The sequence below is a fragment of the Apteryx rowi genome, unplaced genomic scaffold (assembly GCF_003343035.1).
Source record: "Apteryx rowi isolate R43461 unplaced genomic scaffold, aptRow1 scaffold_691, whole genome shotgun sequence".
Lineage (NCBI taxonomy): Eukaryota > Metazoa > Chordata > Aves > Apterygiformes > Apterygidae > Apteryx > Apteryx rowi.
The window spans coordinates 24,628-47,029 of record NW_020450973.1 but is presented as its reverse complement, the minus strand read 5'-3'; the positions used below and the strand labels follow the sequence as shown (position 1 = coordinate 47,029).

The window sequence follows — 22,402 nt, the reverse complement described above, 5'->3', positions numbered from 1 at the left end:
TTTCCTTTCCTTTCCTTTCCTTTCCTTTCCTTTCCTTTCCTTTCCTTTCCTTTCCTTTCCTTTCCTTTCCTTTTTTATTCTTAAACCTGGGGGAAAGCAAGGGATGTTATTATTGGTAACTTCATGGCCAGCAGCTGTCACCTTTCTCCCAGAGAGGACCTGACTACTCTTTTTTGCTGTCCAGCACCTCTCTTTTCTGGAGAAGGAGGTACAGAACAGCTTGGATTCATCCCGCTTTAAGTACTGTACCAGGTAAGTGGGAATGAAGTTTTCCAAGGCTTCTTCCCTATCCGTGGCAAGAGATCAGCATTTTCAGAGGCAGTTCAGCCCAGTCAGGATCTGACTTACCCTCTACAAATACCAGTTTCTTCCTCTTGCATGCAAAAGGTGTGTGAGACCACTAGGATTAGAAGTTAAGGGCCTGTGTTTAATGCCTAAAGCTTTATGGGCTGGACACAAATCGAAGTGATGATGTGATTTGTTGTTAGAGAGCATGGCAGACCTGGGAACTGAACTTTAACCTCCCCAAATCCCAACAATGCTGTAACTTAGCACTCACTGTAATACTCTGAAATGCTCCAATTTCCCCCCAAAGTGTAAAATATAGCTGAAATACTTAAAAGTCAACTACATGTCTTGCAAGGCCATCTGGGCTCTTTGAATGGGAAAGACATCCAGGCTGAGAGAGTCAGAAAAATATACGTGTACAAGAAAAATGTACTATTTTACAAGTTACTGCCACCCTAGTTTGTGAGCCAACCTCCCCGCACACATAGCCAGAGTGTGTTAATAATCATATCTCTAGTCCCTACGCTGATGGGCAAGCTGGCGTTTGCAAAGTTTTAATACTTACAACCAATGTTTAGAGAGTTTCGCAAAGAGAGGATCGTTAATGAGTAATCCTTGTCCATTATGGCACTGAGCCAAAGAGCCCAAGCTTTGATTCATCGTGTTATCACTACAGGCTTCTGCTAAACCTAAAAAAAACAAAACAAAAATGTTCCTGTGTGAGAATCGTTAGGATACTGAACCGAGTGCAGAACTGTCTACATCCTGCCATCTGCAATATTCCAGAAAAGGACAGTAAGTAATGATTCCTTAAATCTGAGTCTTTTAAATTGTGTGGTATAAAAGTACATTTTTTCACACCTATTATGTTGTGGATGTTAATGGACTCTTGACCAGAAAAGAAGGGTTTTTAAAACTAGTATTTGATGGAAGAATAAAGAAGTCGGTGGAACATAGACTATATGGGGAAGTAATTTCATCTGTCAAACTGGTGTAACAGCAGGAATTCCCCTTGGGAAAAACGTTAAGGTCACTAAAAAAATGACGACAGTGTTAGAATTTCTCATTGAAAAACTGGCTTCAGTGTCTGTGTGTCAGTGGAAAAGAAAGCATAACTTTGATACTGAATGCTTCCTGCAAAAACACTAACTAGTTAATTATGTGGATCAATTTTATAATTGTACTAGTTTGTTCATTTTTTCTTCTTAGGAACTGAAAATATTTTAAATGTAATTAATGGGAGAAGAGAGGACAGTCTGAGAGGGAATAGTTAATTTGTTTTGTGTAATTTCTTTGTTTGAAAAGAAACTCGTTTGATCTGTGTAGAGATTATAGGTGCATCTTCTGAAATTCCAGAACTTTAGCACTTATTTCACGTAACTAGCAAAAGCAGTAGTGAGTGTCACATTACAAGCATCTACCGTTTGAATCCATGTCCAGCTTTGAAGAAAATGTCAGTTTATTCTGAATGCTCCTGCCAGTCATTTATCTTCATAAAACTATAAAGGTGACATGCATTTGACCTTGTTTTGTTATTTTTATTGCTGTTGCTTGTGTTACAGCAGAACCTAGAGACTCCGGACAGGATTGGGGTCCCCTTAGCCTAGACAGGAGTCAAAAAACAGATTGAGAAAGGATGATTTGCAGTCTTATCAGGTAAGATAGGCAAAAGATGCTGGAGGAAAGAAGGCACAGAGAAAAGGTGGTGGGGAAGTTGTCCTAGGGACAGCCAGAAACTGACCCCACTCTTTCAATTTACATGCCTACCTACAGAGATGGCATCAAGTCTTTTGGTAGATTTTTCAGTTCTACATCTGACTGGTTTAAAGATATATATTTTCCCCTCAGAATGAGCTGCAAGAATGTATGTCTTTGCTTCTCTAATTTTCTATATCATGTTAAAAAACCCCCAACTAAACAGTAAATTTCAAACACAGTAATACCATTCCTACCTCTGATTTTCAAACTTGCTCATGTTCTTGCTTGTATTTGCTGTGTAGCTGCCCATGGTGCCATGCGTACTAATGTGGTCTGGCAGCAAAAGACAAGGAGCACAAACCTTCACAACACTTTCATTTCTTTTTCATACACCTTCAAACAAACAAACAAGCAAATAAAAAAGCCTTTCAAATAAGTGAGGCATTGTATTAAAAATAAGTGAGGCAGTATTAAATATTCTACAAAAAGGATATGAGACCAGATCAAAAGCCTGTGAACTAGACAGGAATCTTCCCATTGATGTTAACAGTGTTTGGATCAGGCCATAGATTTATGATGCTACTCAAATTTCTCTTTGAGCAATTGGCAGTCAGATGGGTAAAGAAGAGGACTCTATTACTGGCCAGAAGGATGGAAATGTACCTCACTAATATTTGTGAAAAACTTTACCAGTGCTTTGATATATCTTTCTTTACTGGGTAATTGAAACACGTTCAGTCATTCTTCTTACGAAGGTAAAATGCAATTAGACTTTCATGGAGCTTTCCTGATGATCAAACGTTTTTTTACTTTATATGAAAATATGGGGCTACGATGCTTTTGCCTTTCGATGAGCCTGGATGATTTTAACTTTAATTACTTCATTAAGAGGCTTGAGTTTGCTTTCACTGAAGCCAGGGGAAGCTTTGCTATTGATCCTAGTGGGGTGAGAGGCCATCCATTGATAAGAGTCCAGGATAAAACTGAAACCTATACCCACATGTGTAGGTGTATACACACATATTTGTATACACCCATGCACACATATCCCATGAGAAAGCTGAATGAACATGCATGCACATGCATATGGTGGTAGAACAAGTCACATACATAATAATATACATCTCAGTTTTCTCAGTTAAACATAGAATACATAAAATGCATTGACTGACTGCTTTGACACATGTTAAAGGACACATGTATGAAAATTAAACATAATTTAGAGCACTTAATAAGCAATTGATGAAAATAATCTCAAGCTATTGAGCATAGATTTTATTTTATATCTATTAATCTCTTTAATGTATAATTTTGCTCTATGAAAATCATCTCAAAAGTTGGTGGAGTAAACTGTATTTTAAAAATAAGTTAACTAACATAATTCTGTGGAAAAAAAATTAGTTTTGTAGCTTATTGTTTGCCTCTTAATTCCTCAGGGTTTCTTACTTTGGAGAGCAATATTGATCTCCTGTGCACTTCTTTCATTCAGCTTTTATCTATTGTGGTATATTTCTTGCTGCACCTCAAGATGGAATATCAGTCAAGTAGGCTAAGATACAGACTAGATTTATCTTGATAGAAATAGCTAAAAGATGCACGTAATGTAAAAAAAGAAGCATGAGGTGGAAATGTCTGCAAATGTTTAGTTGTTCCAAAGATAACTGAGAATATCTGTCTAGAAGCATTTGACGATTGTGTTCTTTTGGTGGATAAAGAAACCTGAATTAAGAGAGTGGCTACTGATTTCAGTTCATACAGACAAACTGATTCTGGAAGCAGGGATGACAGTTTTAGCTGCGAGTCCCCAGAGGAAAAAAACTCCGTATTTGGGAAAAAATGCTTTTGCTAAGAGGCTCAGTGTGCAGGTGTTGTGGATAGCATCACTTCTCACCCAGCAATATTGCTATCAAGTTACACGGCTCTATATAGCTGCTGGGCAGGAATATCCCACTAGCCAGGGCAATGCTTCTGAAGCTGCTCCATGGGAATTGCAGTGAGATGGGATGCGCTGCCCCTGTTGTATAACCGCTGTGACAGCCTAGGATGGTCAAGCTGTGAAGTCTCTAACAAAGGGCTACGAGTTGGGGAACCAGCTCTTTGCCAACAGAGTAGTCCACCTCTGGGTCCGTGATTCCTCGTGACAATGACTTACTGTGTCCTGCATCTTTCCCAGAACTGAGAAAAGTGTGGAATAAGCAGCGCTTAAATGTTCTGCATTGTTTTAATGGAAATGTCCATGGTGCAGGCCTGAAAACTGGAGTGAAAGCTGCATAGTGGTAGCTTCTGATTTTAAATATTGGTGAAATGAATTGGTCAAATTTAACATAGGATAGCTGGCTCACAGCATGCTAGATTCCAGTGGCAAGTCAAAACAAAATATCAATCAGTATGTAAAATAGCAAAGCCATGTGTAGTGGAAAATATATTTCTAGCGTTTTTAATGTTGATCATGTCTTATGCCTTGCAGAAATCCTCAGAACATAAGATTAGAGGAGGTGGCTAAGAATAATTTCTCCCATGAAATCCAGTAAATGGTCTCCATTAATTGATTATATTAAAGAAAATGGAGGTATAAAAAAAGCAGGTGGGAACTGTAAAATCATCATGAACATTTGACTGGAACTGAATCCATCTCCTGCAGACCAAAATTAATTTGGCAGGAGGGGTGGATTTACAAAAACCAAAATGTTCTAGCATGGAGGTTGTATAAAATATAATCTCAAATTTCTTACCGTGAACAAGGCACTATTAATGGCACATTTTTTTTGTCATTAAAAGAATAATAGATTCTAAAAAGTCTATCTTGAGGTTAAAGAGTGGTGTTATTTAATGACATAATAAAAAATGGAATAGGCTCGGAACATGAAAGAAGTTTGTATACAGTTCAAAGAGACTGTAAAAATACAAATACAATATTAGAGTTTAAAAATGCAGTTTTCTGTCTGCTTATTCACAGCACAGGTTGGACAGACACAGGATATATACCTTATAAGCAAAGAAGCTATCCATTGAAAGTGTGACTATATACCAAAACATTTTGGAATTGATGTCTTTTTGGGGCTTTAATATATACTGCAATGACATTCAAAATTTCCTAAGAGGATAAGTTCCTATGAGGAGCTGTATGCGCATACAAAGATTCACTATTTCAAGGCTGATGTGTTAGCTGTTGCAGTATTAGCTTATCAGACATGGTGAGATGAGGAAACATGACAAGAAATAATAGTGGTGGAACATGATCTTCCAGTCCAGCTGCAGAAAGAGTTAATCCTGCAAGGGGTGCACTCTTGAGGGCTGCAGGAAGGCTGCTGAGGTGCTTTTACATGAGGAGAGGGTGGAGATGGCTTCTCTCCTCTTGTCTTCAGCAATAAAATCCAGAGAATGCTTCAGGAACCCTCCTAAGAGGCCTCATTTTGGCATTTCTAACTTCCCATTATGAGTCCTTCACACTGTGCTGCTGTCTTCTCCTGTTGCAGGGCCATTAAAAAGGGCAGTAAGAGAAACCCTTTCACTAGGGACCATCATTGGGAGGTTCCTGAGAAAACTGGCTTACAGTTCGAAGCTCCCCTTGGCAATCTGTGTGGGCAACCCTTCTCTCGAGGGCTCTGGTTTGGCAGTAGGTACCTTCCCCAGCAAATATGATGGTTAGATAGTAAAATGGTTAGAAGTAGACATGGGCCTGCTGGGGTGGCTGGGCTAGTTGTCAACGCTTGTCCCAAGATATGTAGAGGTTTTGCTGTTGCAAAGCTGTGTTTCTATGTTAGCTTTGAGACTGTTTGTTTACATGTTATTTGCCACAAGAACCTCATCGGGTCTATGACACAAGCAGCTTTTGACATTTCTGAGTAAACTGTTTAAATTATCTGTGGGCAGACATTTAAAACTCATCCCTCTAATTAGAGGGCCTTTGTTTATGTTAAGAAAGAACTTAATGAATCATTATAGACAAATCCGAATATAATTATAGCATGTGCTCGCTGCTCTCACAAACTGCTTTCCAGTTTGCTCAGTGCTGGGACCCCCTGCTGTATTCACATTTTTGTCAGATGACTTCACTTCTGCTAGAGAAACATGTTGAGCCCTCACTGGGAAGCAGACTGGATTATAGCTCTCAAAAAAGGTCTCAGTGAGTGGAAACACCATCCCATGGACAGTTCCACAGGGATAAATCCAAAAATGGAATTGAGACTCTAAAAAAACTTCCATCAAATGATTTCCATCAACTTTATACAGAATCTTCTTGGTGTTTGCATAAGCCCCTGGGACACCTCTGTGTTGGAGTTATGCGTTCCCCTGTTGCTGAGAGAAAGCTAGCCAAAATCAGCCCCTGAGCTGCCCCATCCCACTCACATGAGCCAGGCCACCTTCCTGCTCCATCCCAATGGATCTGGCCTGGGCAAGGAAACCTTGCACACTCTGGCTGGCCTTGGCGCTTCCTCACCGCCACGGTGCCACTCTAGCTATAGCCTCTGCTCAAGTAGGAGGCAATGGCATGACTCTTACCTCTTATTTAATAGCCTAGTGGTCAGAGCAGGAAGGGCAAGACACAGGTTCAGTGCCACAGTCATCCTGGGGAGGTGAAAGCACCTCTCTCCCACTGGGCAGGAAAGCACACTAGGGAGCAGCCCAAGCATCTCCCACCTTCCCTGTGCAAAGCCAAGCGTGAGAATTGTACATCTGCTTGAGACCACGAAGGGAGATGGGTGAACTATCCTACTAGTTACAGAAACACTTTGCTTGCTGTTTCTGCTACCATTTATCTCTTTGGCCAATAATTACTGAAGGCAAGATAAAGAGCCGATCCCAGGAAATTAAATTCAAGTTTCCTGGTTTAGGAAGTCTTCTGACTTAACCATAAACTTGCACTTTTTTACTAAATGCAAACAACAAAATGATGAAAGACTGATGAAAAAACAATGCAAACAACCAGTATTCCCTGGAAGGGTGGTGGGAGGGGCTGGGCAACAGGCCCTTGGCAGGTCATGCCAGCGCTTTGGTCTGTGCATATTTGAATAAGGCTGAGCATAAACTGCCATGGTTTTAAATGAGCAGCAGAAAGATCACAAATAAAATATATCACGGCAAGGAAAAAATAAACAAAGTAGATGCAGTATTTTATTTAAAGGCTGAATTAGATGTTGTAACTTTAAACCAAGATTTGTTACAGTAAATATTGAAACAATTTCCTGAATCCTGCCTTTCAGTAGGTACGCAAAAATGAGTTTTTATCTCATCTTAAATATGCTTTTTGCTTTGTATCTTTCAGGGTCTCCTTTCAACCTTTCTAAATTATCATATTACTCTGGAATTGAAGACTAAATGGGATCTGAAATGAATTTAATAGGACATCCCCAGTTAGCTGCTGCTGATGGATTTTCTCTTGTGGAAGGTCCTCATTTATTTGGTAAGTCATCAAATTAAGTTAGAATGGCAGATTATCCTTTACCCAGAAACCCAAAAGAAAATGCACTGAAATCCCAGTTCAGGTACACGTGGGCCTCATGTGCCGACCTTCTTTCAACATCAGTCCCTATGGAAAGAATGGCAGATGATGGGTCTGTGGTCTTACATACCATAATCCTGCACATGCACCTTATTGCTGTCGCCACTGCCAGTAGCAGAGCTTGTAGGTTGTTATTTTTATAACAGTATTCTAACACCTGAAATCATTCAGCAAAGGCAGACCTTTGTATATAGGCCAGATGTTATCTTCATGCGAGTCCTTTAAGTCAAACTGAGCAGATATTATTTTCAGTTAATTTGTAATAAAGTTATACTATAACTTATGTACATTGCCATATTACACAGATATGTGAAAAACATTTCAATTACATTAAAACTTGTCTTATTAAGACCATTAAAAGCTTTTACTCTTAACTTTAGTGCAGAAGAAAACTTATAATGTAGACTGCAAAGTTTCTCCTCACTACAGTGCTACTGAATTTTTCAAGGCTAAACATGGGTTTGTTAATGAATGAAGAATCCTTGATAAATATTTTATGAAGCTGCCTTCTGTTATGTGTACCGCTCAGAAATAAGAGAATAATACATTTTTAGCTGTTCTTTTGGCAGAGATGGGGGCCCTTTGCCAAGTGACACAACACGTTAAGGGTCTTGCACACACCACAGACCCCCTTGGAAAGCTGCAGTATTTCAGAAGTTTCCATTGCAGATAAGACCAGAATTCTGCCTTTTTGAGGGGTGGAAAATCTGAAAACATTTCAATTTCATCTGTCTGAAACAAGAACAGAGGCTCTGGCACTGAGGGACTCTCAAACATGGAAACTTTCCACCCTGCTTCCAGGACGTTGTTTCTGAGAGTTTACTGGCATGGGAGACTATTTTGGGCTGCCCTGATGCCCCAAGCTCCAGCCAAGTCCAGTGGTATAGCAGTGGTATATAAAGTGGTAGTGGTGAAACAGTACCACTAATGATATGCAAAAACCTATGTGCTACTGTGTTGTTGCTTCTCCCCCCCCCCATATTCGTTGTTTTGTGGTGAGAGAAATACTTTTTTAGCAAATGCAACGTTCTGCAGTTGTTAAAGTATAAGTAACTCACTACAGTTTAAAACACCTCCTTGCTACCTTCCAGGCCATAATATACAAAGAAGGGGATGGCATTCAGCTTTACGATGCCAAACTTTATATTCAGTCATCCCTTTAAAAGTCCTGACTGATTGAATTTCTTAAGACTTTTGGTGAGAAGATTTTCCCTCTGATGTCTACTTTGGCACTATTTTGTTGTTGGTGTTTTTTTTCTTAAGGGTCATGATCAGCTAATTCAAAATATACTTTTCCTCTATATTAAAATCTCACTCAGAAATAGTCAGGTCTTCAGAAAAGGGATTGTGTTGCCCATTATAGGTGTTCAGAGCTTGGCACAATGGAGATTCAATTCAAACTGAGATTTCTGGAACAGAAAGAAAAAATGTATTAAGGGGTTGAATTAGGTGTCCTGTTGGGAAGGAGACTTTCCATTCCTGCTCTGTTTCAGTTAAGCTGACTTCTAATTGTTTTATGTGGTCACTTGGTCCTGTTCTGTGGATGTCACTCAATTTTGTCTCAGACTGAGCGCTTTATAAATTTAGTGTCTTTTGCTTTTACAGATGAAAGCAATCCCCTTACAAATAATATGAAACTGAGTCGATAGAGAAAATTACTTATAGTTAAGACATGACTCCATCTCTTCAAGTTTCTTGTATGAATCAATTTTGCCTCTCAATTTTATTTTTGTAAACTACTCACATTTTTTGACATTGGGTTCTCGCAGGCAGAGAACCACACACCTAAGGAAACAGGAAAAAGCTTCTCTCTTAAAATACCCTTAAGAATATAGATTTCTCATAAGACTTCTCACATTTTACAGCTCTGATGATTACATCAGTGAGGAATTGCTGGCTTACAAACATTGACTCTTACACAAAACGGTCTCCTTTTTCAAGAGTACATACTCGCATTCTATAAAAAAAATGGAAATATATTAGCTTTTCTTGAAAAGAGAGGCTCAAAATGGAAATGAGGAAGTAATTTTAACCACAGTAGAAGGACTCCCTCCCTTCCATCCCTCCTTTCTGGAAAACTCCTGCTGTTTTTCTACCTCCCTGCTCAGGTGTTTGGGAAACATCCCAGATCTCCTCATAGAAAAACTACTTGTAGAAGTGGTCAGAAACAGGTACATATAGCACCTGCAAGCAAGAGGAACTTTTTCTTCCTTGCAACTCTGGTTTTCCCAGTGAGGGAAAGGGGCTCTTCCTGGTAAGGAGTCCCAGAGGTGCATGGGCCTCCACGGGTACCTCTCCTATTAAGATATTTCTCTTCCTCAGTTCAAACTTTTTTTTAATTTTACAAGCCCTTATGAATTGAATCAGGCCAGCTATGTGAAGATTGGCCCAATTTGATAACCTGAACTAAAAGAAGGTGACATGTCTACCAACCTGTGTTTTCAAACACTTGCGATTTAGAGTAGAAATCCTTGCCTCACTTAAAACCTATGGGAGCTTTGTAGCTTACTTCAGTGGAGCCATGCTTTTATCCTGTGGATGTGTCCAAACTGACAGTTGTAGACTGACCTGAGCTCCTCCATTTTGCTCCAGACTGGCTGGATGTAACCTATGCTCCGAAGGCTGCTGAGGTGTATTAGCAGAGTGCCATGCTGAAGCTGATGAGCCTTGCTCTAAGCCTTGGAAATTCAGCTGGGACAAAGTGCTGTCCTAGCAAGACCTTTGCAAAAAGATATCTAGTAACATATTTCATTTGGCTTAGAAAGGTTTTTTTTTTTTTTTTTCCCCATTTAGGGCCAATACTTATGTGTGAGATACCCATATTTCCATTATTTTACTTCTTTCAATGGTTATCACTTGCCCTTTTCTACAAGGGATTGAAGTAGTTTTTGGACACTCCTTTACATTTTAATATCTCCTATACATTTTAATTATGGACTGTAATTATACCTATTTGCATGGCATCTGAAATACATACAGCATTAGACTCACTGTCATTTACATGATGAGTGAGTAATGGTCTGTTAAAATAATAGCTCCATTCTATATTTCTGTTGAAAGTACCTTATATAGGAGTTATTAATATGCAAGATATTTAGTCTGAAGCATCAAACATGACAGAGATGGAAGTTTTCATAAGAACATGGAAAGATAAATCAGTACAATTATATATTCAATTCAAGTGGAGAGACCAATTTTAAGTGTTTTGAAAGGCCTGACATTGTCTTCCTGCAACGTGACAGCAAAATGTAGCAAGACAAGAAATGTTATCCTCATTGTACATGTCACTATCCAAAAAGAAGTGCTTTTGGGGGAATTAGCATTCTTAAAAATTCCTCTGAAATAGACACAGAAAAGCTGCTTTGGAATGGACAAACAAAAATGAAATGCAGCAAAAGTGAAAAGAAAGCAATACTTCTTAAATCTTGTCTTAAATATTGGACAATGCAAGAATGATGAAATGACATTGAGAATTGTTGTAGGACTAGAACAGTGCCCAAGAAGAATGGAAAAGGCTGACTCCTTCAGACAGCTTGTATTTGTTCTGGTTATTTGGGGGGTTTTTTTGTTTGTTTTAGAAGTAGGATCAAGTGCCCAAACTGATTAAAGAGCTTCAAGATCATAAGATATGTTAACTAACTATCTGTCTTCAGCAACACCTGGCAGATGATGCAGCATCTGGCTTTATCCCTGCAGAGAAGATAATTAGGCCAGTAACAGACCCCCAAATCAAAAGGAAACAAAGCAACACAAATTAAAACAGAAAATTGTATGCATATATAATAATTACAGATAGAGCCAAAATAAGCAGAATGAGGATCAGTGAGAAAAATCTTAAAAAAGGAAAAAATGCAGATGGACTGGGCTCTGAGGATGAAGGTTGCGCCACAGAGCAAGGCAAACCCCAAATCCATTTGTGTAATGCTTCATTTGTGCATGTGTGATTCATGTGTGGATTTTATCTTGGTAAGCAGTGTTTTGTGAAATAACACAGGGATTCTTGCAGACTGGAGGTTTGGCTTTCTCACTATTTCCTTCCAGGTGTGGTTCTGAGTTGTACTTCTGGCCACCAGTCTGATGTTAGTCTTAGTGGGCTCATCCACACTGCTAAATAAAAGAGGCTGAAAAGCCAAAGCAGGCACAACACCCCTGACTGTCCATCTTGGCACTGCTCAGCTGTTAGCTTGTTCTGGAGCTCTGTTTTGGACTATGCTAGCAGGGTAAGAAATGGGCTTACTCCAGGGACTATTCCCAAAAAGGTAGCAAAGACAACACCGCAATAGTTTTGTCTCTCTCTACCCTATACTATCCTGTAACACTGTCTCAGTGGGTTTTGTACCTTCAAACACCTCAGCCACCATCAAACCAGGGAATGCAACACCCCCAGCTCTGTTTCACGCTATCCCAGGACTACTGTGGCGGCAAGCAACACAGCCCTCACTTTAATTCAGACACTTTGAACTGAAAAACGCATACAAAACAATAGTGTCTGAGAACCACGGGGACGCTGTGTGGGGCCCAGAGTAAGATCAGCACCAGATGCTACGTAACATGGATGCATCCAGTCTGCTCTAGAGAGAGTCAGAGCTACCCCTATGCAACATAGATGTAGATCAATCCCCTCCACTTGGTGTTGGGTCAAGGACATCTCTATGGCTCTCTTCTATGTAGTCTTACAGAGTGGTCCAGAAAGGTCTGAGCAATCCGGTCTTTTTTAGAGAACACAAGTGTTTCTGTGCTTATGAAGCACCTGTTACCATAGTCAGCTGAAACATGCTCCTTGTGATATTGAAAAGTTCACCTATTGCACAGAATTGCCTCAAGTTAGTTATTTTTTTTGATGAAAATTTTATTGTAAATAAACCATAATAGTTACAAAATTATAATATCTGGGCTACTTGGAAGCACCCACTTGAGTGGTAACCAAATTTTATCCAGGTAAATTTGCAGTGGGAGTTGGCATTGCTATTGTTTCAGACATTTACAAATACGTTTCTCTGTAATGAAGTTAATCAGTAAACTATATAACCTCTGGCCTGTGTCACTCCTTTGCTAGTCTTAAAGAAAGTTCTCACTGTAAAGAAATCAACAGGATACAGATAAAGCAGAGCTAAGAAGTTTTGTTTATACATAGTATTTAGCGGGGGGAAAAAAGAGAAAGAGAGGGATAGAAGGTCTGGATACCTTAAAGAGAATATTTTTCTTCAAGAAATGGTCAGACTGAAGACTGCCTAAGGTAGGATATTGCTGTGTTCTTGTTTGGAATTGTTTGTTATCTGATCATGTATTCTTCTTTGAAGCAGAAGGATGCTAGAAGGTTGTTTAATCCAACTGAAAGTAACTTGTTTGAAATTAAATCAGGATTTCATTAATGGTTATGTTATGGTTCCCAAATTACTTAATCCTGAATTTTGCTCTTATTTCTTTAAGTTCCTTCATGAACATCCTATTAGGGAGCCAGGGCTTCATATTTTAACCCTGTTTAGTATTTTTCACCTATAATTAGCTTTACATTAATGAAACAATAACTTTTACTTTAAAACATGATATCATAGTAATTTCTGTAATATTCTGAATAAAGCATGTTATTCTTGAACCTGCACACAACCTCAGTATCATTCTGGAAATTGAGAACACTGCTTAGTTTCTATAAGGAAAACTCCCCTTGAATTCTACAAGCTATGTTAAGCATATGTCAATTTTTTTTTTTTAATCCAATGAAAAATATTCTGTGTAAAATTTGAAGAAACAGAAACAAAACTCTTCAATGAGTTTCAGCTGCAAGTGGTATTGTGGAAAAATATTTGTAAAATGATGCCTACGTCCATGTAAAATTTTCACTCAGATAATATTGGTAAACTTTCCAGATTCTTGTAGAAACATACATTGCAAAACATAACCTAAAAGGTCTATAGTTATAAGTAACATCACATTTGTGTGCATTTTAGTAGTCTTATTTTAAAAATTCTAAAAGGAAAAATATATAAACGGCTAAAACCATACAAATATTGGTGTATTCCAATGATCTTACCTCTGATTTTACTTTCACTGATTTACACTACTGCAACTCCAGTGACTTCTGTGGGCTGGCTCTTGCTTTATGGTGGCGTGAGACCAGTACGTCCGAGACCTTTATTAATATCTGGATAAAATTATATGTACATTCCAATTGGCAAGATAAGATTAGTTTTCTTTTACGATAAGAAGCTATTTGTTCTAGACTCATACGTACTTTGCAACGCACAATTCAAAAAATCAGTGTGGTCTTAAAATGTCACACAGGACAGCCTCTTCCAATTTAGGATGCTTTCAGCTGTTGTTGGAAGCAAGAGTCTTCATTAATGGGCCTCAGTTATACAGTCGGATGGGGAACACTGCTCAGACCACGTTTTTTAGACCAGGTTATAGATCTTGCTCTCTTACTTTCTCCCCACTCCTTCTGTTCTCCTTTTCCTCCTTCCATTATTCTGAGTGGGGACGCTATGTGTGCACAAGATAAGCAAGGCGAAAGAAGGGGATGTAGGGTTTTTTCTGTATTTAATTTTTTACAGTAAGATTAGACTTTTTTGGTTTCTTCCAGAAGCAGAATAGAATTATTGATTATGAGGGTTTTCTAAACATACTGCAATGGACCTTCTGCTATGCACTACTGTAGTTCTTGGGGCCCTGACTTCTTGTGCAGTGACTAAATGCAGCTCTAACTAAAGTAATTGTTAAAAATAAATGTCACCATTACTCTCATTTGTACTTGTGTCCCAGACTTTCAGCTGTATGTCTTGCTGCTTATTCTTGAGCCGTTTACTATCTGCAAAGACGTGCTGCAGACAATATATGATTTAGGCAAATCCACAGCACTTGTATCACTTCTGCAGCTTGGTAAAGTAGAAAGGGCAGAAGGTTGCACAGCAAGAGTGTGAGACTTTGAAAGTGAAAAAGTAGCTGAAATGTGAAGGTTTGATTCTGGCACTAATTGAAGTGAGACAAAGGAGGGGGAAGACTCCTCCATGACAGACTTTTACTCTTTGCTGTCATTACAGATGTTCCCACCCCTTTACTGTTAGCGTTTCTTCACTGTTTCTGATTCCTCAGAAGTGAAGGAGACTTTCCAGGGAACTGATTTCATGTCAATAACATTGTTTTTTGGAGTGTTTTTGGAACACTGTTGAGTAATGGTCACCAAAGAAAGTTTATCTACAATTTCCTCGTAAATTCTGCTGTAGACTCCAGTAAGAGTGGGACTCTGCATCGTCCTGGAAACACGCACTATTTTTCTCAGACTCTCTTCTTGGTTCTAAGTAAGGAATTGGGTCATTTGCAGGAAATAGCAAGATGTGGCTTTCTCCAACAGAAAACGTGCAATTGTTTGCAAATAACTTTTCAGTTACTCTTGTGGGCTTGATTTAAATTACATCTTCCAAGGACTGATGGATGTTGTTGTGATATACCAAAAATGAGATTTAAGTTGTTTGTATTTTGAACATCACAAGCAGAACTGGAACCCACTGTATAATAGACAATGCCAAGGTAGCCTCCAGACACTGTGTTGATACTGACTTCAACTTTACGTGTTACTTTTCCAGGAAAGGATTGTAACAGTTTCATGTCACATCTCATTCACTCCTGCCAAGTTTGTTGTTGGCTTAGAGGCTGGCTGGAGAGAGGGTCCCCATTTCACCATTTAGATTAGGAATATCTTCCCTGGTCCTTTGTGGTAACCTCGCTTTTCCCTTTCAGACTTTTTCTGAAGGTTTATTTCATGTTCTTAGTTTTCTAATTAAACCCCACTCTTGTCTTCTTTCCCCAGTGTAATTTTTTTCCATATCACAATGTATTCATTCAGAATTAAATAGAAATTAACAAGATTTTTCTGTTTTGATCCAATTTTCATCAATGCCATAGGTTTTTTGGCTTTTGTTTGGATTATTTTTATTCTGCTGTGCGACCTAATTCAGACTGCTATCATCTCTGTGGTGTGGACTACTCTTTCTTGTCAACTGAACATTTATAGTACTAGTTGCATGGTATCTTTCAAAATTTGCTATTTATTGTGCGTAGGACTGAGACCACAGCAAATCTGAGCTCAGTTAATGCAATCTTTTTGATTAAGCCTCACTGTATTTGAGACGGATGTTTCTGGAAGTGGCAACTGTTCTCTTAACTGTGGTTTCATAGTTGTAATAGAAATTGTTTTTGCATTATTATTTTTCAGGTGTCCTTTCAGAGCCAATGAGTTCTCCAGTGCAAGAGGCGGATGTGTCACCTTACACACAGTACAACAGTGTGCCATTTCCCCAAGTTCAGCCTCAGATTTCATCACCGCCTTATTACTCCAACCCCCTAGGTTTCTACCCTCCGCAGCATGAGGAATGGTATTCCCCTGGGATGTACGAGCTCAGGAGAATACCCTCAGAGACCTTTTTCACAAGGGAGACAGAGATAATGGATATCCCTGTGGCCAAAAAACCAAGACTGGGCCACTCCACAGGACGGGTGAAAGGAGAAGAACTCTGTGTGGTCTGCGGTGACAAGGCCTCTGGGTACCACTACAATGCTCTTACTTGTGAAGGATGCAAAGGTAGGATGAGAGCGATTACAGAATACAATTCAGCTAATAAGCGTAGTGGTTTCTGAAGATTTATTTTTTTTCTTTCTTGGTAATTTTATCCGAGTCTTTAAGCACTTTAGAGATTTTCATTGGCATCTGTTGTATACTGTACTTTATTCTCCCCAAGACAGATTGACAGCTTCCTCCATCATTTTCCTGTGAATAGAGGAAGGCTGGCCAACCTATGGCTCTTGAGCCATGATTAACTCTTGATAAGATGAAGAACAGATTCCATGGTGGGGTTATGCCTGGTGCCTGTCAGCATGGTTGTGCTGTCTTGGAGGATGTTCATCCAGATCTGTGTCTGTGGAAGGAATCAAACCCATGGTAGCCCTTGGAAGTGCAATGCCAGGCTGCCCTGGATTATCAGTTTTGTAGCCAGTTCAATCCCCTCCTGAGGAGGGTACTGAAAGGAAATGAAAGCTGTCAGCTCCCATCTGCAAACTATTCCCAGAGAACCTCTTTCCTCTCAGCTCCCAAAGCACATGGTATTTGCCTTTGGGTTTGAGAGACAAAATGACCTTTCTAATTCTAGACTTATTCATAGGGATAGCCTCCTCTATTCCTAGAGAGGGAACTTTTCAGGAGACAGACTATAACTCTGTGATAGAGTAAACATCTTAGAGAAATGATATCCACAAGCTGGTGTTGGGATAAATGGGATATAGAAAATCATTGTCATTATTGGTAACATTATTGCCAGATATTTTAGCAGAGGAGGACAAAAAGGATATGCCAATGGAATAATTATTATACCTAAAGATGGTTGCTCTGTGGCAGGGCTGAGGTATATTATAGAAGAAAAATAATGCCACTGTTTTTCATTCTGTTCTGTGAATAAATATTTCATTATCATTTCTGTTCTAGGGATAAAGTCTAAAGCATGGACATTACTGAAGCACTAAAATATAGTGCTGCTCCTCTTATGTGTGGAGCTTACTGTCATTGACAGTGAACTTTGAGTTAATTCTAAGTTATGCTTTATCTATTGTGCATCCATTTCTGAGGGCACAACAGAGTGTAGTGATCAACCGCTCCAAACATGAATACAGTCAAGGGCCATACAGTTTATCTCAATAATTCCAATAAATAAGAGAATGGCTTTTTTCTGATGCCCGTGTGAATAGTCTCAAGTCCAAAAAACAGTCCTAACTCATATTAATGCTGTCATAATAAACCGAATTTTAATGTGAAGATTCCAAGTGATGGTACATTTACTTTTTTAGAAAACTATTCCTACTGTGTATTGACTTCAGTATTAAATGACTTAAAGAATTATTTTCAATGATTTTCAAAGACCTTACAATTACAAGCTATGGAATTGTTAAAAAATATTTTTAGGAGGAGGCAGGTTACAACTATCAGGTGAATACTCAGACTAAAGCTGGTGTTGGAAGCAAATATGTGTTCATTTCTCTCCTGATTCAGCTTGAATCATTCTATGTAACCACTATTTCAGTGCTTTTATTGGGATAATTTTATGTTTTCACTCTGTTTTATGACAGCAACATCAATTGCAAAGGATAGTACCCTTGATCAAGCAGTAAAAGTTGAATTATTTACAGATAATGCATTCTATTTCTACACAGTTGATTCAGTAAAAAGATGTGCTTAGAATAGTAATTTCATTTGACAAGGTGAAGAAGATATTATGCTTTCTAGACCTATGATCATTTTTGTGTATCATCTGTGGAATTTTTCATATTGGTATATGTTACTCAAAGCATGGTACCCAAAATTGGACTTGATACTTCAGCTGTGCTCTTATTAGTGCAGTAGAAGGACTGCCTCATATGTCTCACATCCAAGTATGAGATTAGCTTTTCTTTTCAGCAACAGGACTGTTAATTTATGCTCAAAATGTGTCCATAATAATACACACATCCCTTCCTGCAGGACTGATGTCTGCCCTGCAGTGCCCCTGCTCTGTTGATGCAGTGAACATTCTTATTCAAAGGGGAACAGTTTGCACATATTTTTTATGGGATTCAATCCTCTGTGGTGAATATGTTGATTTTTTCATTTCTTTCTCAGATAATGCATTCAGCAACACTCTCCGGTCCTCTTGTTCTTGTTTCTGGGCAGAAGGAGCAATATTAAGATCTTATTTATTGGCCTTCACAAGAATAGTGACCTAAAGATATGTGCAGGAGTACATGCATACATCGACATTTTCTTACTACATTACCATCCATCAACAAATAACTATGAAATATTTCATTAATAATTTACATATTAAAGAAAAGCAGATTAAGGAGGACATTTGCTCTCTAGAACATTTGCTTGTGGTCTGTTAAAAAAAAAGGGGTGTCCACGAGGTGTGCCTCATCTCTATTACTTCACTTCGGAAAATGCTGCCTTGATCTACAATAACATGACTGTAGCGGTCCATAATGCGTGAGGCAGTTCACTGGCATTGTTATGGTAGAGGGAGCATTATACTATGCTTCGAAGTCTGCTGCAGTAGAGGTCATTTTTGAGACAAATAGACATCAAAGACTCTTTGGTATAGCCTTAGTCTGTGTAGGGATACTTTTTGAGACGTTGCAGAACTTCTTTGAACTCATATAGTATCACACTTGTTCAATAAAGCCATAAAATAAGTTCTGCTGAGAGGAAAGTTGGTTATGAATTCCCCCCGCACAGGGTGGCAGTTTGAGTTTTTGCGGTCTTCAAACCATTCCTGGTAATATTTCATGTGTCTTATGCCAGACTGAGAAGACTGCCTGTGAAGAGGGGGGGGTCCACTTTCATCTTCTTCTCACACTAACCCCCAGCTGTGTGCATGGGGGGAAGCAGCTCTGTAGCACTTCTTGATATTCTGACAGAGTGGAGCAGGCATTTTGTTAACAACTGCGGATTTCAAAAACTTTTAAATTGAGAAATCCAACGCAGTTGGACATCAGGATGGCAAACAGATATTTGTAAAGCTTTCATCTACATTTTTAATAGCTGCTTTCCTTCAATGTTCATAATTTCTGTAAGAAAAATCAGCATCAATAACGCTGGAGCAGCTCTCGCTGTAATTAATCATGTTTATGACTAGCTAAGAGAAAAATGTGAATTCAGCATTTCTATCCAAAGTGAGTTTTTTGTAATTTGGTGAGGTCAGTTAAAAGTTAGATTATGCCAAAAATACCTTCAGCTTTTGAGGCTGCTCCTTCACTGTTCAAACAAATGCCATCTCTGATTTGCATCTGAATTTCTGTGAAAACATCTCCTGGTATGGAAGGCTAGGTATAAAACATTTCAGGCAGTTTGAGTTCACTTTGGAATTATTATTAAGGAAAATATATAAGAATTTGATTCATAGCAAAAAAAAAAAATTTTTTTCAAAATTAAACATGGAACAGTCTGTCAAAAGAGACTATGATTCAAGAGTCGCTTCATGGTAAAACTGAAGTGAGAGTAGTGTTAAAAACAGTACTTTTTGCCAAAAAATGACATCATTTCATTTTTTAAAACACTATTCCAAGATAGAATATTTGACTGCTTGAGTCCTGTTGGTGCCTGTCTTTTGCATCCCTATTTTTATCCTGCTTTTACAGTGTTACATATTTTTTAAAAGTTCATTTTAAAAGCTCTTTGCCTTTGTTCCTCCATAAAAAAGCATATACACACGTTGTGGACAAGGTTAGTGATAATGTCAGAAATCTGACTTAGAATGTCATAAATATTTGTGCAGAGCTTTTTAACATTTACCACTAATTAATATGTGGCATGAATTATAGGATTTAAATTTAACAAATAGAATTCATAAATGAGGTAAAGCAGATGCAGTTGTCTTTAACTGGCACTAAGAACACACAGCTTAAATCTAGGCCTTTTTCTCCCCTCTGTGATCAGTAAATGGTATTATGGAGTGTATTAAACTACAGGTGAATGATGAATAAAAATAATGCCTAGGGCTGTCTGAAGGTTCTAAGTAATCTGCATTTCAAAAGAGACTGATGTCAGTCAAGTATATTTATGTGAAAAGAAGCCATTAAAACAGGCAGCATGGATGAGGTTTCAAGCAGGAACTGAAGCAGATTCAGGGAAATGCCAGATTTGTTATGACCAAAGAGTGGAATTATTTCGCTGTAGCTACATGCTGGTGCTTGGAAGAGATTATGCAATTAAAAAAAAAAAAACGCATGCCAGAGTTGAGAAATTGTCATCTGACAACGGCAAAATTATCGTGTCAGCTGTTATCTCCCCCAGATTCAGCAGGATAGTATCTTAGCTCAGCACATTTTGAAAATATGTAGTCAAAGCCTACAATGGGCAAAAATTCAGATTCACCTCTGAATTTGCCCTATGACTGAGTATGGGAGACTGGATCTTTGGTGCCTCCCTTAGTCATTGAAGCACCAGGTGGAAGACTACAGTGTTTTTTATTGTAACAGCTAGTGGTAATGAAAAAGCAAAAGCTTTGTGAATAGGTCTAGTTCACATAAATTTACACAGAGCTCTAGTTTGAATTGCACTAGAAATCAGCAATGTGCCAGCAGAAGGTCCCTAGAGTCTATTTTAAAAACCTGCCCTCAGATGGAGAGGAGAATTAAGGATCCTTCCTATGGAAGAACCATAGGAGAGAGTTAATGCCCTCTGTAGTGCGTGCAAAATAGTCTCTGTCCTGCAAACGATAATGTAAAAACACTGTGATGGCACAGTTGGTAACACTAAAAATTCAGGAAACTTTCAGGTCATGATTGGCAGCAAAGCCTCTGTCGTTTTGTGATGACTCTTTTTATTGCATTAAATTTCACATCTTGAGTGCTCTTCATTTTGCCTACTGTTGCCCTCTGAGGTGTGTTAGGCAGTGGTTAAATAGGAGATTTTTACAGACGGAGGAAAGGTCCTGTAGCTTTCTTGGATCAGTTGCTGTTTGCAGTTACCACTGAGCAATTTTGGAGCGGATCCAGGGACAATATCGGCAGAACTTCTTGTGTAGCTGAAGTTGGGGGATTGCTTAACTGCTGTGCCTCACTCATCAGACGGACAATATTTAGTGAAAGAGACTGAGGTATCTTGTAAGCAGGGGAGGAGGTCACATGTACAATAGGCAGATACGTTACAGCTTCCGTATTAAACCTAGGGGTGGGCAGCACTTGAAGCTTCAGCAGCTCTCAGGAGCAGAGGGAACGGTAACTGTAGTTAACTCTTCTTCTGAGCTTGCATTGATTATCCCGTACCTCAAGAGACATAACCGCATCATTTTCTTTTTCACTGATTATTCGTATGCAATTACCTCTATAGTTGTAGTGCTGGTGCTGAAACCGCACCTGGTAGGACCCAGATTTGGGTATGAATTTTCCCAAGGTCCACAGCTCCAGGGCCTTACTTGGGGCTCATGTCTAATAAATGGGCTCATGATTTATCATGCTCAGTATTAAATTATATCACTTGGATACTAATCTCAATTCAAACAGCAAGAATATAGCCATCCAGACACTGAAAGAAACTCACAGTGCTGCAGAACAGGTGTCATTCAGAAAGCCCCGTGGAGATGGAGATGATCTTCAATTTGACTGCTCTGCTGCTTTGAGTGCTGTCTTTTATCTACATCATTGCTGTGTTGTGCAGGGTTCTTCAGACGGAGCATCACAAAAAATGCAGTATACAAGTGTAAAAATGGAGGCAACTGTGAAATGGACATGTACATGAGAAGAAAATGCCAGGAATGCCGCCTACGGAAGTGCAAGCAAATGGGCATGTTGGCTGAATGTATGTATGCAGGTATTTCCATCATGTAATCTGCATGTGCAGAGAACACGTCAAATACTGTGTTTTTCTAATTGGACTGGGTTTAATAAGGTGGTGATTCTGTGCATATACCGAAGGTGATAAAGCTATCCAAGACGCCATCTGACAAATGGAAGGCACATTAAAGATGGTGCAAAACACACCTACTGAAAAAGTGAACGCATGTATTAGCAATAAGATTTGGTCAGTGGTCATGGACCCAAAGGTTTAAGGGTTGAGCAACTGGTGAAGGAAGGACTGTCTTGCCCAAGACAACAGTCCACTTAAGCAGGAGGGAAAAGCAGTCAGGTGGAGCGAGTCATCAGGAGTCCCCCCAGAAATGAGGAGCTTGCAATGTTACAGAAGTCAGAGCAGGAAAAGTCCTGGTGCTCCCCTTTCCTGCTCTTTCTGGGGCTCTCCCTGTCAAATCCTTGCTAGCCAGCTCCATATTTTAGCATTCAAACAATGCCATTTTTCAGAAAAGAGGAAGACTGCCTTTAGCAGGAAGTTTCGGTGGACTTGCCAGGCATGTTCCCAGACCTCACCCTGCAATCAGGCCCAGCCTGCAAAGGGCTAGCCCT

The 22,402-nt window shown here is 39.1% G+C and overlaps 1 protein-coding gene across 3 annotated transcripts in view; it reads left to right on the top strand.

The window, feature by feature from the left end:
- Positions 1–1,002: 1,002 nt before the first annotated feature.
- NR1H4 (nuclear receptor subfamily 1 group H member 4) overlaps positions 1,003–22,402 on the top strand; it is a 40,335-nt gene continuing 18,935 nt past the window's right edge. Inside the window, exons 1-4 of one of the 3 annotated variants that reach the window (XM_026086397.1) lie at positions 1,003–1,083; positions 7,253–7,390; positions 15,699–16,064; positions 21,663–21,803. In XM_026086397.1, coding sequence (XP_025942182.1) covers positions 7,306–7,390; positions 15,699–16,064; positions 21,663–21,803 — 592 coding nt within the window. In that variant the 5' untranslated portion in view covers positions 1,003–1,083; positions 7,253–7,305. Of the gene's footprint in view, positions 1,084–7,252; positions 7,391–15,698; positions 16,065–21,662; positions 21,816–22,402 lie in introns of those variants that run through there. The other 2 variants (XM_026086398.1, XM_026086399.1) reach the window with 2 other exon arrangements.